The sequence below is a fragment of the Dromiciops gliroides genome, chromosome 1, assembly GCF_019393635.1.
Source record: "Dromiciops gliroides isolate mDroGli1 chromosome 1, mDroGli1.pri, whole genome shotgun sequence".
Lineage (NCBI taxonomy): Eukaryota > Metazoa > Chordata > Mammalia > Microbiotheria > Microbiotheriidae > Dromiciops > Dromiciops gliroides.
Genome location: NC_057861.1, coordinates 542052223 through 542069665, shown reverse-complemented (window position 1 = coordinate 542069665; position 17443 = coordinate 542052223). Strand labels below are relative to the sequence as shown.

Sequence of the window (17443 nt, the reverse complement as noted above, 5' to 3'; positions counted from 1 at the left end):
CAGTAGGCTAGGTTTAAATAATTTTATTCCTGATGCTGTGGTATTGTTCTCTCCCTCCCACACACTCACTTATAAGGGAGTGTGATATTCCAAAGTAGCCTCCAGAGACTTAGTTGGCTTTCAGAAACTAAGGCAGAAAGAAATGAACTTTGGCTGTCTACACCAGTGTTATCAAACCCAAATAGAAATGGAGCCATTTACCTGTACCTAGGATCCCTATGGGGCCACACAGACATACTGACTGACTGTTTTATTGTATTTTTATTTACTTTGTTAAACATTTCCCACTTAAACTTTAATATGGTTTGCTTGTGGGTCTCACGTTTGACATCCATTTATCCTGTTGTGTTTCAGATGAAACTTAACTGAAGTGGCATTTGATTAGCTTGCTAAAGGTAGAGAATTCTGGAGGTTCTAATTGTTCTCTCAGATGAAACAAACACAGATAATATCCAACACAAGATAATCTCATTGTTGAAGGTTGAGCAAAACAGTCATCTATTCTTTTTTTTTTTAAGTGAGGCAATTGGGGTTAAGTGACTTGCCCAGGGTCACACAGCTAGTAAGTGTTAAGTGTCTGAGGCCGGATTTGAACCCAGGTACTCCTGATTCCAGGGCCGGTGCTCTATCCACTGCGCCACCTAGCTGCCTCTTCATCTATTCTTACTAAATGCTATTTGAGGCAAGCACATGACTTCCTTTTAAAGATGGAGAAACCCGCACTCGGACATTGTAAATTCATGGGGGAAGACCCAATAGAATCGAAGACAGGTCATTAATAACTGCCTATATTTAGAAGTCTCAAACTATAACAGTTTTGTGTATAATCATAGGTTTATTTGACATGGTATAGTACAAGAATCCCAACATGCAGCCTATGTTATATTTTGAAATTTTATTTATGAATTTGGAGTACAACCCAACATTTCATATTTCTTACAAGTCATTTCTTAGGAAGAAAGGTTCTAACAATTCTGTGTGTGATGAGGATGATTTCTCCCAAGATTTCATTTGACTGTTAGGGAAGGGATTCTCCTTTACGGTTCTGCATTTGGGGTTTGATTTGATTTTTAAAAATAAAAATTTAAATAAAAAAACCTAAGAAACTTTACAATTTGAAATGGTACCATAATCATCTAAGTCAGCACAAATAACATATCTGTGCATCATGCAAATCCGTGAAATATTACAGTGCTACTGCTCATATAGAATAGTGCATGTTTAACCTTAAAGCAAAAGAATCATTTTTGTACCTGAATGCAGAAAGCACGAAAGCAGATAATTGCTTATTTCTATAAAGTTAGGCATTTAAAAAATAGAATGCTACAACCCCCAAAGAGAATCAATGGAACAGTCTATTGGTTTGCTAAACAGATGAGCAAGAAAACATTTAAGTTATTAATTGCGGTGGTTATTACAATATATTATGTTCACTTAAAGACAGAAGTGAGCTCACTCTCAGATCTTATGAACAATTATGATTTTCCTTAATTTAACAGATTCATTGAAAACTGGAAAAACTTTTGTTACATTCCATTCCTATGCAATGAGAGCGGAGAGCAGATGTTAAACAAGATAATCATAATGTTGAACATGTAGTTTACATGGGGAATAATGATGGGAGTTGCTTTCTTGACTCATTCATCGAATTATTGGTGCTGACCTGTCATTTGTCACTGTTGGTCGGAGTTTCACAGTAGCAAAAGGATTTTCTCCACTGTGGACCAAGGGGGGAAAAAACAGTTACTGAAAGAAAAGCTATAGAGATATTTGACCACTAGCTCTGCCAAATTTGAACTAATATCTTCAATTTTAAGAAATAACATTTCCAACTCCCTTGCACTTAATGTAAATTCTACATGTATAGTAATGAAAACTGAAACAATGACCCTGTTTTACCTAACAATACACTTAATTTTAACCTCCCCCCAAAAAAACACAGTATACATTGATGTTAAGACTAAATTATTTTCATGCAACCGAAATAAAAATATATCTTGCTCTTTTCCCTTGGGTTTTACATGAAGATGTCATCTTGGAGCAAACTTGGAATAGATTCATTAAGGGGCAAATCGTGGCACAGCAAGACCAGGAGAGTTCTCATGAGCAGGAAATAGAGGGATGGGTATCAATGTCTGTCTAATTTTTAGTACAAGGAATAAACAAGAAACAGCCATTTGATCTTAGCTCGCCATCAGATTTTGTTTTGTACATCAGAATTTTCTCACGTACTCTTTTACCAGCAATCTGATGAAACTATATACATTCGGCAGGCCATGATGAGAAGAATAATAGCCATTATTTGATATAGCACTTTAGTAGGATTTGCAAAGCACCTAGTATAATTTTATTTAATGGAACTTAATTAAATTTAATTTTTTAATGAACAAAAAGTATTTTTCTCCTATCTCCTCCCCTTGCCTATTGAAGAAAAAAAACCCAAAACCCTTTGTAACAAATGTAGCGTGAAGCAAAAATTCCTGCATTGGCCATGTCCAAAAGATATACATATTGTTCTGTACCTTGAGTCCATTATCTATGGGAAACTTAGAAAATACTTATAATCCAGATCTGTGATTTAATCATTCTATAGAATTGTATGTGTGGAAACTCCAAGCACCAATACTGGTGAAGCCCATGGACTCCTCTCTTGCAGTTTTTTAAGTGCTTAAACTAAAATACATAGGATTCTTCTGAAACCCATTTAGCAAAATATCTTTAAAAGTTTGTAGTCACTTAACCCCAATTGCCTCACCAAAAAAAAAAAAAGTTTGTAGACCCTATAGTGAGAATTTCTACTGTAAATTAACTGAGAGAATTGCTTGGAGGTAAGGAGGTTAAGTCACTGGTCCCTTGTCAATCAGTAGATGTCAGAGACAAGACTTGAATATGAGTCTTCATGATTCCAAAGCCAATCCTGTTATCCATTATGTCATGCTGCCTTGGGGCAAACAGAGCAGCATGATTTGGAATCTGAGGAGCCTGCTTCAAATCCTGGCTCTGCTGGTTGGGTAGAGCGGTGCCAGTTTCTTAATTCCTCTAGTTCTTAGTTTTTTTAAAAATCTGTAAAAAGTGAGAGTTGGGGGGCAGCTAGGTGGCGCAGTGGATAGAGCACCGGCCCTGGAGTCAGGAGGACCCGAGTTCAAATCCAGCCTCAGACACTTAACACTTACTAGCTGTGTGACCCTGGGCAAGTCACTTAACCCCAATTGCCTCACTTAAAAAAGAAAAAAGTGAGAGTTGGACTAGAAGACCTCTTTCTGAGGTCCCTTCTAAGTATAGAATATATATATGTGTGTATATATATATGTGTGTGTGTGTGTGTGTGTGTGTTTGTGTGTGTGTGTATATATATGTATATAAGTATAGAATATATATATATATGGATATTTTGATAATAAAATAGACTCAATAAAGTTAAAATGACTTCATTGCAGTTAGACATGAGAAGTGTCTGAGGTGCGATTAAAACTTAGGTTTTCCCTTACTCTAAATCCAGGCCTCTTTCCACTATATTCTTTTTTTTGGAGGTGGGCCAATGAGGGGTTAAGTGACTTGCCCAGGGTCACACAGCTAGTAAGTGTCAAGTGTCCGAGGCCAGATTTGAACTCAGGTGCTCCTGAATCCAGGGCCGGTGCTTTATCCACTGTGCCACCTAGCTGCCCCAGGACTCTGCATTTTAAGAATATAGTGAGGGGAGGGGGTGGCAGCCAGGTAGAACAGTGGATAAAGCGCCGGCCCTGGATTCAGGAGCACCGGAGTTCAAACCTGGCCTCGGACACTTGACACTTACTAGCTGTGTGACCCTGGGCAAGTCACTTAACCCTCATTGGCCCGCCAAAAAAAAAAAAGAAAAATGCAGAGTCCCTTCTTGATTAACAGCAATACACTAGGACTGTCCTTGGGTTCATACCTTATAGGTGGAATTTCCCTATAACAATCCTTTTAGTAACCCTGCTTTGAAGATGTTCTAAGATGGAACTCCTCATACTAAATTATACTCTATAGAAAATATTGTTGATGTTATTTGTCCTTCATTTTCAAAGAGGACCAGTGACATCATAAGGTGATGTCTTGACTTGAATTGGACTTAAGTGAGGCAGAGTTGCACAAAGTCACCAGCCTCACTTTCTCTTCCAGAGCCATCATAGACCAGTAGCAGGGCAAAAGTCAAGATGACTGGAGATGATAAAAGCCATCTTCCTTTGACACTAGATCAATTAGAAAACATTTGTAGGGCTTTACCATGTTAAATACAAAAGCAAGACAACTATTGTGTTGAAGGAGTTTTCTACTGGGGGATGCAACACATAAAGGGGAATAGTGGGATAAAGCCAGAGATTCATTGGTATGGTATGTGCTTTAGTTTTTCCAATAGCAAGGATAGCTAGGGGCTGAGCCATCCATACTCTTATGTATGTCCCCTTGTGACTGATATTTGTAAGGCAGATGTCCAGGGTTATGGGTATCATTTTGTGACCATTGAATAAAAGCATCTTTGGGCAGAGTGGGAAAAGGCAGCAGACTGGAGTGCTGAGATAAAATTAAATACCTTAGAAAAGGAGGCTTTGCTATTCCATTTGTATCTGGCTTCTGCAAAGAAAGAAGATGAAAATTATTAATATCACAGCAGTTGACAAATTTATTCTGAATTTAATACACAAAAAGAACATTCTCCTATACAAAGTAGAACCGAAAATGGATTACATGTAGAACCATGACTAGCATATATAGCTTGTTTTCAGAAACCACAAATAATTAAATATAATTTAGCACATTCATTTCAGAGCTATCCTACTTGTCTGTTTCCTTCTGAACTTCGTTCTGTTCTATGCATTTTTTTGGGTGAGGCAATGAGGGTTAAGTGACTTGACCAGGGTCACACAGCTAGTAAGTGTCAAGTGTTTGAGGTCAGGATTTGAACTCAGGTCCTCCTGAATTCAGGGCCGGTGCTTTATCCACTGCGCCACCTAGCTGCCCCCTGTTTTATGCATTTTTAAAGGTGCTTCAGTGACACCCATTTCTTTCTTTTTTGGCCACTATCACTAGTATCCCTTACTCCAATGCAAAGGGAAAAAACATGATCCTTCTAACAAATAAGTATAGTTAAGTGAAATAAACCCACACATTTGCAATGCCTAAAAACGTATGTCTCATTCAAGCATAACAATATTAAGAGAAAAATGTGAGCATTTTTATTAAGTTTTGCTTAAATGCAAATATATAAAGTATAGAAGTGGTATATGTTTTAAAATATAACCCTCTCCACTGAGGCACCAACATTGATAGCAAGATCTATTTGCATTTTTAAATCAAGGTCATAATTGACACTGAACTTTAGAGTTTGCAAAGTGATTTACATACAATATTTTATCTGAGCCTCACAACAAACTTTCCAAGTAAGTAGCAGAAGCACTAATCCTATTTTATGAATAATTTCTCTTACTTTAGTTTACTGAAGTGACTTGTCCATGGTTGCATAGCTAATAAGTGTCAGAGGTAGAATCTGAGCCCAAGTCCTCCTGACTGAAAATTCCTATGGCCACTCAAATCAGTTAAATAACTTGATTTTTTCCCCCAGTAAGTACAGTACAATTTTGTTTCTATAATAGACTGACAAGGGGGCAGCTAGGTGGCACAGTGGATAGAGCACTGGCCCTGGATTGAGGAGGACCTGAGCTCAAATCTGGCCTCAGGGCACTTGACTCTTACTAGCTGTGTGACCCTGGGCAAGTCACTTAACCCTAAATGCCTCAAAAAAAGACAAAAAAATAGACTGATAAGGTTACTTTCCTTCTGTAGCTTCTGATGAAGATTTAATGCTATGTGAACTGTAGAATTTGGGGACAATAGATCTATTCATAAATGCTTTACTGTTCTGGTAAAGAAAAGATTTGGCAATTACATACACACATTTTATATACACACACACACAAACACACACACACACACACACACACACACACACAAACTCTGGGGCTAAAAAAGATCCTTATCAAAGTACAAATTAAGGTAACAGAAACAATGACAGCTTTTCAAGAGGTTACAGAGCTCAATAGGACAACTTGCAGCAGCAGTTGGCATGACTAAGCCTTAGGAATAGCTTGATAAGGAGTTCGGAAGGTCGAAAATAGAACTAAATTTCCTATTTTGAAAAGATATCAACAGGGCAGAGAAGATTGTGTTAATTCCACAGCAGATACTGGGTACATTTTCAAGTCTTCATTCCAAAAAGAACTTGGATTTGAAACCCAGCTTTGCTAATTACTAGCTAATTGGCCTTGGGAAAACTGCTTTGCTTCTCAGGACCAAAATTTCCTTATCTATAAAATAAGGGGGTTGTGTAGGAATCTAATGGAACTTTAAGGAAATGATTGAAGAAATTAGAGAAAAATTAATATTGATATGAAACAGTATAGGGTGAATAATGCAAAACCAAGAGAATAGAAAGAATGATCACAAAGATAAGTGAAAGTATCCCTAAAAGGCATTTGAAGTCAGATGAACAATCTTGGTTCCAGAGAATAATAGACCATGTAAACATACATTCCTAGTTTTCAGTTTCTCTTTGTGCCATTTTGGGGACACCTGCTCCTTAATCCCAGGGACCTTTCTCAGCTTTTGCTCTCTGCAACTCTTCACATTTTTGTGAGGTTTGGACCCTTGGGTTTACATATAGCACTTTATATTGGATAAGAAGGATGGCCCAAGAGAGAAGAAATGCTTCCTTAGGCCTGGGAGTTTTGTTTGTCATGGTCTATTGTGGCAGAAAGACAGAAAGGGAGGGATGCAGCCAATTCCTGAGACTGTGTTGGAAGGACATGACTTCCTGGAAATTCTTCAGCCCTTCATATCACCTAGGACTTTTTCTTTCCCAGGATTAGCCTTTCTGATCTGCATAAACTTTCAGTGTGGAAAAGATGGCATGAAAAACCTAGAGATTCTGGTCTTATTTAGCAGCAAGTCTTTAGACCAGGGGTTACAGCTCTGAATTCCAGAGCACAACAAGAAAGAGAAGTTTTCTTAAATGAGCAATGCAAAGAAATAGAACAAAAGAATGGAAAAGACAACATATCTCTTTAAGAAAGTTAGAGATGTCAAGGGAAAGTTTCATGCAAAAATGGGCATAATAAAAGACAAAAATGGTAGGGATTTAACAGAAACAGAAGAAAGTAAAAAGAGGTGGCAAGAATATATAAAAGAACTATACAAGAAAGATCTGAACATCTCTGATAACCAAGATGTTGTGCTTACATACCTAGAGCCAGACATCCTGGAGAAGCAAGTCTTAGGAAGCATATAAGGCTAGTGGAGGGGATAGAATTCCAGCTGTTAAAATCCTGAACGATGATGCTGTTCAAGTGCTGCACTCAATATACCAGCAAATTTGGAAAACTCAATAGTGGCCACTGGATTGGAAAAGATCAGTTTATGTCTCAATCCTAAAAAATGGCAACGCCCGAGAATGTTCAAATAACTGTTGTGCTCATTTCACATGCCAGCAAAGTTATGCTTAAGATTCTGCAAGAAGATGGGCAGCTAGGTGGCACAGTGGATAGAGCACCAGCCCTGGATTCAGGAGTACCTGAGTTCAAATCCAGCCTCAGATAATTGACACTTACTAGTTGTGTGACCCTGGGTAAGTCACTTAACCCCAATTGCCTCATCCAAAAAAAAAAAAAATTCTGCAAGCAGAAATATGTTTAATGTGATTGAATGGGTATAACCTATATCAGATTATTTTCTGGGTTGGAGAAGGGGGAAGGAAGGAGAAAAACTTGGAACTCAAAATGTTATAAAAAACAAATGCCGAAAACTATTTTTACATGTAACTGGAAAATAATTTTATGATTAAAAAAAAGATTCTGCAAGCAAGGCTTCAGCAACATGTGAACTGAGAAGTACCAGAAGAGCAGGCTGGTTTTTGAAGAGGCAGAGGAACTAGAGATGAAATTGCCAACATTTGACAAATTACAGGGAAAACAAAGTCTTTGACTGTATAGATCACAACAAAATGTGGCAAGTTCTCAAAGAGATGGGAGTACCAGACCATTTTACTTGTCTCCTCAGGAACTTGCATGTAAGCTAAGAAGCAACAGTTAAAACCAACTGATTGGTTTAAGATTGGAAAAGGAGTATGACAAGGCTGTTTATTGTTATCTTATTTAACTTATATGCAGAGTACATCATGCGAAATGCCAGGCTGGATGAATCAAAAGCTTGAATTAAGGTTGCCAGGAGAAATATCAACAATCTCAGATGTGCAGATGATACACCACTCTGATGGCAGAAAGTGAAGAGGAAACAAAGAAGGCTCTTGATGAGGGTGAAAGAGGAGATTGTAAAACCTAGCTTAAAACTTAACATTAAAAACCAAAACAAAACCTTAAGATCTTGGCAATTGGTCCTATCACTTCTTGGCAAATGGAGGGAGAAGAAATAGAAGCAGTGTCAGATTTTATATTCTTGAGGTCAAAGATCACTGCAGAAGGTGACTATAGCCATGAAATTAAATATTTGCTTCTTGTATTATTTTTTAGTGAGGCAATTGGGGTTAAGTGACTTGCCTAGGGTCACACAGCTAGTAAGTGTTAAGTGTCTGAGGCTGGATTTGAACTCGGGTCCTCCTGACTCCAGGGCTGATGTTTTATCCACTGTGCCACCTAGCTGCCCTTAAATATTTGCTTCTTAAAAGGAAAGCTATGGCAAATCTGGACAGCAGACTAAAAACCAGAGACATCACCTTGCTGACAAAGATCCCTATAGTCAAAGTTTTTCCAGTAGCAATGTATGGCTGTGAAAGGTGGACTATAAATAAGGAATGCTGGAGCACAATGCAAATCACCTTGAGGATATAGATGCATTTGGAAAAGTATCACAAGTTTGGAATTATAGCATACTGATTGGGGGGGGGGGGGTCAATTACCCAGGCATTTGCTTGAGTTCTCTCTCTGCTAAAAGTAAAACAGTTTCAGGGCGGCTAGGTGGCACAGTGGATAAAACATCAGCCCTGGAGTCAGGGGGACCTGAGTTCAAATCCGGCCTCCGACACTTGACACTTACTAGCTGTGTGACCTTGGGCAAGTCACTTAACTCCCATTGCCCCGCAAAACAAAAAAACGAAACAAAAAAAAAATAAAACAGTTTATAATGCTTTGACTTTATGATGAGGAAAACTCAATTCTGGATTAGCTTCTCATTAAAAGGGAAGAACTGATTACTGGGGTGGAAATGATGTGAAACCCTAGGGGGAAGTGGTCACTCATCAGGCTTTTGATACAGGCAAAGAAATCTGGGCATATTTGGGCCCGCAACTAGGTATTAAGAAATCAGATTTTTTGGGGCAGCTAGATGGCGCAGTGGATAGAGCACCGGCCCTGGAGTCAGGAGTACCTGAGTTCAAATTTGGCTTCAGACACTTAATACTTACTAGCTGTGTGACCCTGGGCAAGTCACTTAACCCCAATTGCCTCACTAAAAAAATAAAAAAAAAATTTAAAAATCAGATTTTTTGACCCAACATACCACTGCTATGCCTATACCCCAAAGAGAGAAAAGGTCTTTTATGTACAAAAGTATTTATAGTAGCTCTTTTTTGTGGTTGCAAAAAACAAACTAAGAGGATGTCCAACAATTGAAGAATGGCTGAATAAATTGTGGTTATGTGAATGTGGAGTACTACTGTGCTATAAGAAATGAGGAAATAGGTGATTTCGAAAAGACATGGAAAGACTAAGATGAACTGATGCAGAGTGAAGAGAAACAAGAACAATTTATATTATAAAAAGGAACAATTTTGAGGATTTTTATAAATGAAGAAATAATGAAATCAGAAGAACAAGGAGAACAACTTATACAATAACATTAAAAACAAACAACTTTCAAAACTTTAAGAACTATAGCCAGTACAATGACTATTCATGCCTGCAGAGAACTGATGATGAAACATGCTATCTATTAGAGAGAGGTGATGGATTTAGGGTTTGGAATGAGACATATTTCTGTGTATAGCCATTGGGGGAAACTATTTTGCTTGATCATGCATATTTATTATAAGAAATCTCCTTTTCCCCTCTTTTCTTCTCCTCTTGCCCATGGGGTGGGAGATAAGAAGGAGAGAAAAGAGTTTTGCTATTTTTTTTAAATGGATGAAGAGGAGGTGCTGTAGATATGAAATGTTGCTCTAACATTCAGATAAAGTCACTATATTATCAGTTTTACTTAAGTGTTTCACTTTGTTACTTTAGAGTACTCATGAAGCAGGAGTAATCTGTAAATATTTGTAACATAAAATACATCAACATAACTGGAAATGAGAGGAGCGAGTGAGCGATCGAGCGAGAGAGCGAGAGCGAGAGAAACTGATATGGATGCACAGGAGAGTCACCGACCAATTTAGATTTTCAAAAGCAATTTATAAAAGATGGAAACAAGGCCAGGTAAGAGGATGAATATAAAAGTGTGGCATGGTCCTATAAAAATACTGTCAGAAACTCAAACCCAGAATGAGCAGAGGCAGGTGAGAGATGCTAAAGACAACAAAAAGTTTTTATTTTTAAGGTGTGTTGGGGAAAAAAAAAAAAGAGGATGAAAGGAAGGATAGGAACTTTATGGGGTGTGGATGGGAAAATGATAACTGATCACAAAGAGAAGGTCTAACTGCTTATTTCTTATTTTGCTTTCTCTCTCAAGAATGACCTTTGTGGGGCAGCTAGGTGGCACAGTGGATAGAGCACCGGCCCTGGAGTCAGCAGTACCTGAGTTCAAATCCGGCCTCAGACACTTAACACTTACTAGCTGTGTGACCCTGGGCAAGTCACTTAACCCCAATTGCCTCACTAAAAAACAAAAACAAACAAAAAAATAAAATAAAAAAGAATGACCTTTGCATTGGGAAATGACAGAACAGAAATGACTAATGGGTACTGATACCCAAGATAAGTCAGGAGATTGTCAGAAAGCACCTCCTCCTTGATCTTGATGAATTCAAGTTACTCCTCTTTAATCAAATGGTAGATAGGATTGCTGAACCACTGCTGGTCAGATAGGAAAGATTATGGAACATGGGAGAGGTACCACAAGACTGGAGAAGAGCAAAGGTCCTGTTTTTCAAGAAAGGGAAAAGTTGGCAAGCTAGAGGCCAGTGAACTTGACTTGGATCCCTGGAAGATTTTTTAGAACAGATCATTAAGATGTTGAATACCTAGAAAAGAAGCAGTGATTATAGAGCTCTAGTATGGCTTTTTTGGTGATATTACTGAATCTGCTGATGAAGGAAATCCATGGATACAGTTGACCTAGATTTTAGCAAAGCTTTTAATAAAGTATCCTATATTCTTGTGGAGCAGATTGAGAGATGTGGACTCAATAGTACAATTAGATGGATGTGGGGGGGCAGCTAGGTGGCGCAGTGAATAAAGCACTGGCCTTGGATTCAGGAGGACCTGAGTTCAAATCCAGCCTCAGACACTTGACACTTAACTAGCTGTGTGACCTGGGCAAGTCACTTAACCCTCATTGCCCTGCAAAAAACAAACAAACAAACAAACAATTAGATGGATGCAGAATGGGTTGGATTGCTGGACTCACAGAGTAGTCATTAATGGTTCAGTGTCAACAGTGGAGTAATCTAGGGAACTATGCTTGATCTTGTGCTGTTTAACATTTTTGTTAATGACCTGGATACAGACAGAGGTAATGAGAGGGAGTGGATAGAGTTGGCCTTAAAACCTGGAAGATCTGGGTTCAAGTTCTGCTTCTGACATACTGATTGTGTGATAATCCAGGTAATGATAATGTAACAATAAAGAGATAATAATTGAGAATAAAGCTAACATAAAATTACTTTTTTGGGGCAAGTCACTTAACCTCTCAGTGTTTTAGAAGAATTTTCTCCTCTGGTAATGACTTGGATGAAACATAGATGTTAAGTTCATAAATTTTGTTTTAAATGACACAGATAGGAGGGATATCCAAGTCAGGGTCCCTAAGGTTCTTGACAGCCTGGACACGGAATCATTACTTGCTGGCCATGTTACAGCAGAGATTCCTTTTGAGTATGGGCTGAACCAAATATCTGTGGAAGGCCCTTCCAACTCAAATCCTCTCTAAAAAGAGAGGACTTTCACACATACATATCAAAGGGGCAGGGCTAGATGATGTTTAAGATGCCTTCTGGCTCAAACATGAAGGTGATTTAAACAAAAAATTATTTGGTGGTGGGGAGTATAAGTCTAGCTTATACTTGTAACGATTGGAATGACGCCACCTGCTGGATACTTACTGTAGAAGAGTTCTGCCCATGAAGCGAAGGTCTTTGAGGGCAAGACCAGGAGTCTTTTCTTTGGCGGGAGGAAGTGACGCGGATTAGTGGGAGGAGGAAGGAGGAGACGGAGGCGCTCTTCCTTTTGGACTCTGGCGGAGAGCGGAGCTAGAAATGTGCTCTCCCTTTAATAGATAGGAATCTAGGCCTTTCTTTCTCTTCACCAAATTCTTATTCTCCTTAATAAATGCTTAAAAGCCTAACTCTTGCTAAAGCTTATAATTTATTGGCGACCACTCATTAAATAGTTTAGACAGTTTAGCTAGAATTTTAGCCCTTAACATACTCAAGCTTCTTAGAGGTTAAGTTCCTGTGAATAGATAGCTGGATGGCCTATTTTTATAGCTTGCTATTTGGTATCTTGGTGGCTAGTCTTTTCTTCTCCAATCCATCCTTTATACACTGCCAAAATAATTATCCCAAGGTATAAATTTACCCTCTTGGTACCTCTGTACTCCAAATACTTGCACGCAAAATGCAATATGAATACCAAAACCATTTAATTCCTAAAGCACAAGCTATTCCTCTGACTTAAAAATCTATAGTGGCTCCCTATTGTCTTTATGAAAGAATATGACTTTCTCATAAAAATAGAAACTAATATTTAAAGTTCATCAGTGTATTCTTGATAACTAAGTGCCAAACTAAAGTTGTCTTAAAGAGAAGACTACCAAATGATTTTGGGGAAAGGGGAGGGGGTTAGAGGGTAGTTTCCCAGCTGTTGCCTCAGTGGTGTCTTGATATCTGTTTTCCTCCGTGGGATGATGTTGGGGTTCCCCATCTCCCCACTATGTTCCACTTCCATCTAAGGGTTCTTCTTATGTGAGTTAGAACAAGTATAAAATTTCTAGTTATAGTCCTCTTGTAATATTTAAAAACAAAAACAAGACATCAATTGGAAAAAAAGGAGGTACTAAATGAAATGAGGGGATTGGCTTAGATGATCTATAAGGTCTTTTGGGGGGGGGCAATGAGGGTTAAGTGACTTGCCCAGGGTCACACAGCTAGTGAATGTCAAGTGTTTGAGACCAGATTTGAACTCAGGTCCTCTTGAATCCAGGGCTGGTGCTTTATCCACTGCGTCACCTAGCGGCCCCCTATAAGGTCTTTTAAATTCTAATTATGTGTTTATTCAGATACACACAAAATTAAAAAAAACACACACCAACTTTATCTTATTTTCAGGTCCCAAACCCATCACAAAATGTATAATAAAAGCAAATATATATATATATATAATGAAATACATAAAATGTGCAATAATTTTTTTGTCCAAAAATTCCTTTTTTCCTAATCAAATACTCAGGATTCTTCATGCTATTCAGACAGCTGTCCAGGAGATGGCAGTGTTGCACTGTCACATAGGACCTTCAGCCTACATTTGGGGACAGGCTATACTTTTAACTGACTAGACAGTGGCTCTAAAACCACATAAAAATCACTTCACTTGGAATTTCCTATGACTTAATATGGTATAATTAACCAAAGTAAAATGATCACTTCCTTAGACTTTGGAACAACAGATTATTCTGGCAGGACTCCATTTAGAAATTTCCCTTCTTTAGGTTGAAACCAATAAAATGAAAGCTAGTTTAAATGAGTCCAAATGCTAACTCTTCCATTTTAAACATATGCTGCTTGAGTGAGTTAACATGGAAACTTTGAGGTTGGGAAACCTTATGACACCGTATCCCGGTACACTGACAGTGTCTTTCTGGGGCAGGTACTGGGGATGGTATCACAGAGCAATTCTACAACCAGGGATTTGGATTATTCCTTTTTACTAAATTCAGGTACATATTTTGGGTTTGGAATACAGTAATCTGGAGACAGCTGGGCAATGTTTTAACCAAAAGCCCAAGGCATCTGTTTATTTGTTCAAAAGTTTATTGCATACTTCTGCCTCTTTTCCTCTTCCACAGCCACTCCTTGGCTTAGGCTCTGATCTGTCACTTGGACTATTGTACTAATTTTCTAGTTGGTGTCTTGGTGGCTAAGCTCTCCCCTCTCCAATCCATCCTTCACAACCTGCCAAAATAATCATCCAAAGGAATAAATTTACCCTGTTGTTATTCCTCCATTCATAATTCTTGCATGAAAAGTATAAATAAATACTAAAAAAATATACAGGTTAAATTCTTAAGGTACCCATCATTCACCTACTTAAAGATCTGTAGTGGCTCCCTTTGTCTCTGAAAAAATGCTAACTTCTCATTAAAACAGAAACTAATGTTTAAAGCTCTTCACAATTTAGCTACAACTTCATATATTCCAGATATTTCATATTACTTCTCATATACCCTGTGTTCCAGCCAAATTGGCCTACCAGTTGTCTCCCCAAATTGGCATTTCATTTTCCATCTCTGTCTCTCTCTGCACAGCTGTCACTCCCACCCTCAGTGTTTCAGATGTACTTCCTTTTCACCTCAATCTCTTATTTGACAACAAGCCTTTACTGAGTGCACATAATAATGCTAAGGGCTAGCAAGACAAAGAAAGGCAAAAAATGGTCCCTGCCCTCAAGAAGCTCACAATCTAATAGAGGACACAACATGTGCCAAAAGTTATGTACAAATAATACATATGTAGGATAAATCAGAGGTTATGTCAGAGGGAAAGCACTAAGAAGACTTTCCTTCAGGGTTCACCTCAAGAGATGCCTCCTACAAAAGCCTTTTCTGATTTCCTTATTTGTTAATTCTGTTTCTATCCCTCTTCAAACCATCTTATGTTTAGTTATCTGTGTACACCCCACCTTTGATACTTAATAGGCATTTGAGACTCAGTTTCCTCATCTATAAAAGAGAACATACATCTAGCGTACTAACCTCACAAGGATTGTTACGAGGATTAATTGAGAACCCACATAAAGTATTTTAATGAACTTTAAAGTACTATATAAATGCCAGCAATTATTATGCATACTACATGTTGCATCTTGACTACATGAGCCATTTTCTTTTTTTGTCTTTAAGTCCTTAGCAGTTTGAGCAAAATATGTGGTGAAGTGTTTGCTGGACTGAATACAAACGTAAGATACAAGTTCAGAGCCGAGAGATTACTGATATCGCTTTTAGTGGTAGGGATCAAAGAAGGCAGGAGGACACAGTTTTATCTGGGCTTTCATTGGTAAGATGTCACCAGAGAAGATGTGGGCAAAAGCTCAAAGGTGAGGGAAGTTCAGGGCATTTTTACTATAGCTCAGGACTATTTTCCTTTGGCTATGGCTGTACAAGGCTGCAGAGGTGGGTTGGAGCCAGTCTTTGAAGGGTCTAGAATGACACTAAGATTACATTTTATTTGGTAAGCAGTAGGGAGCCACCTGAAATTAATGAGGACCTGATGAGGGTGGTGGTGAGAGAGGGGATGACTGTAAGACATACTGAAGCTGAGTTAAGACATAAATTTGGTCAGTGTGGGAATTTCCTCATGGGGGAACTCTCCCTTGACTGACAAATCATAACCACCTATGACAAAGTATATAAATGCTAAATGGCTCAAAAGAAAGATGAAATGACGTGTATAGGATATTCCACAGCTATTAAATGCCGCAAGTGGCATTTGAACCTGGGTCTTCCTAAGAAGTCCAACACTCAGTTCAGCTTAGCTGTTATGACCTTCAGGGGTTCTCTTATTATTTTTTTTCAAATTCATCTTTTCAAAAGCAGGGAGGGAAGATTAAAAAGCATTTCATTCACTTGATTAAAGTTAAAATGGATTAAATTGATAAATCAAATGAAGGAAGAGAGAAAGCCCACAGTAGATCATACTTTCTAGTAGTCACCTTATAATTAAACTTCTTAACTTTTGAGACTTCCCTTATTTCAGTCCCTCAGATCAGTAGGAAGTTTGCTATTGTACCCTGGGGTTTGAAAAAAAGTATATTCCAGGCCAAATCAAACTTTTAAAGAGCAAAGAGGACAGCTAGGTGGCGAAGTGGATAAAGCACCAGCCTTGGATTCAGGATGACCTGAGTTCAAATCCAGCCTCAGACACTTAACACTTACTAGCTATGTGACCCTGGGCAAGTCACTTAACTCCAATTGCCTCACCAAAAAAAAAAAAAGAGCAAAGAAATTTCAAGAAGGTATGTGGTTCAGGTCATGGCAAATTTTACATCATATCCAGTCCTTCAAATAAATAATACATTCTATTCCCTTTTGCTCTGCTCCCTATGAGGAACCAACTTCATTTCTTTTTGGAAGTCGTTCAACTTAAAAAAAAATCTTAGGCAGTTTTCTATCCCCACATATTTATCTTATGTTTAAAGCTCTTGCCTAGGCTGGACGTGCAAGGGACATTCACAGGCCTGATCCCAAATGCTGATAGGCACTGAAGCTCCATTTAACCAGCTCCATGGACTGATTTGCTTCTCATTAGGCAGCTTGGTGCCCAACCCCCAATCACTTTAAGGGGCAAATCATGATGCTGCTGGGCTTACTGCAGACCCCTGAATAAGGTTATTCCTTCAGGAACTTAGAATTCCAGAGTTCAATAGATTCACCAATCTTAGCCTCCTCCTCACTGAGGACTAACAGTATGTACCATCTGCTTCCACATAAAGCAGAACACCATTTATCCAGAACACAGCTGAAAAGTATGTGCGGGGTGGTAGAGAAAGCAAAAAAGTCCTCCAGTAGTCAGAAAGAAATTGTACAAGTTTCAGAGTTCTCTGGGTCCTCGCTTGGAACCAATTTACTCTTACTTTAGGTAACAGTATAACAAATGGACTATCTGATTGTTCAATCCATGGCTTAGAAAAGTAATAAATTAGAAGAGGAGGGTATAAAGTAGGAAACACTTGATAGCAGAGAGAAATGAAGACTGCTGGTGGCCCTTGATTAAAAACCTGTATTTATAAAGCACAGAAGGGAGGGGCCACTTATCTGGCACAGAGACAAATATACTTTGACAGCCTCTTATGTTAAAAAACATTGGTAAGGCATAGTGAGCAAATAATACTCCTTATGATGATCCTTAGTTATCCATATGGTTAAATTATACTCAGAATCCTCGGTTCAAGAAGGCTGGGAAGTATAATAATTAGCACATTTAAGTAATTATTTTGTACACAAAATGACTTAAAAAGAAAAAAATGGTTTCTGTGTTTAAAAGGATAGG

General features: G+C 38.3%; 1 protein-coding gene across 1 annotated transcript in view; it reads right to left on the bottom strand.

Moving 5' to 3' along the window:
* Nucleotides 1-885: 885 nt before the first annotated feature.
* BAIAP2L1 (BAR/IMD domain containing adaptor protein 2 like 1) overlaps nt 886-17443 on the bottom strand; it is a 140321-nt gene continuing 123763 nt past the window's right edge. Inside the window, exons 13-14 of the mRNA XM_043976763.1 lie at nt 4553-4593; nt 886-1717 (exon numbers count right to left, since the gene is read on the bottom strand). Coding sequence (XP_043832698.1) covers nt 1642-1717; nt 4553-4593 — 117 coding nt within the window. The 3' untranslated portion in view covers nt 886-1641. The remainder of the gene's footprint in view (nt 1718-4552; nt 4594-17443) is intronic.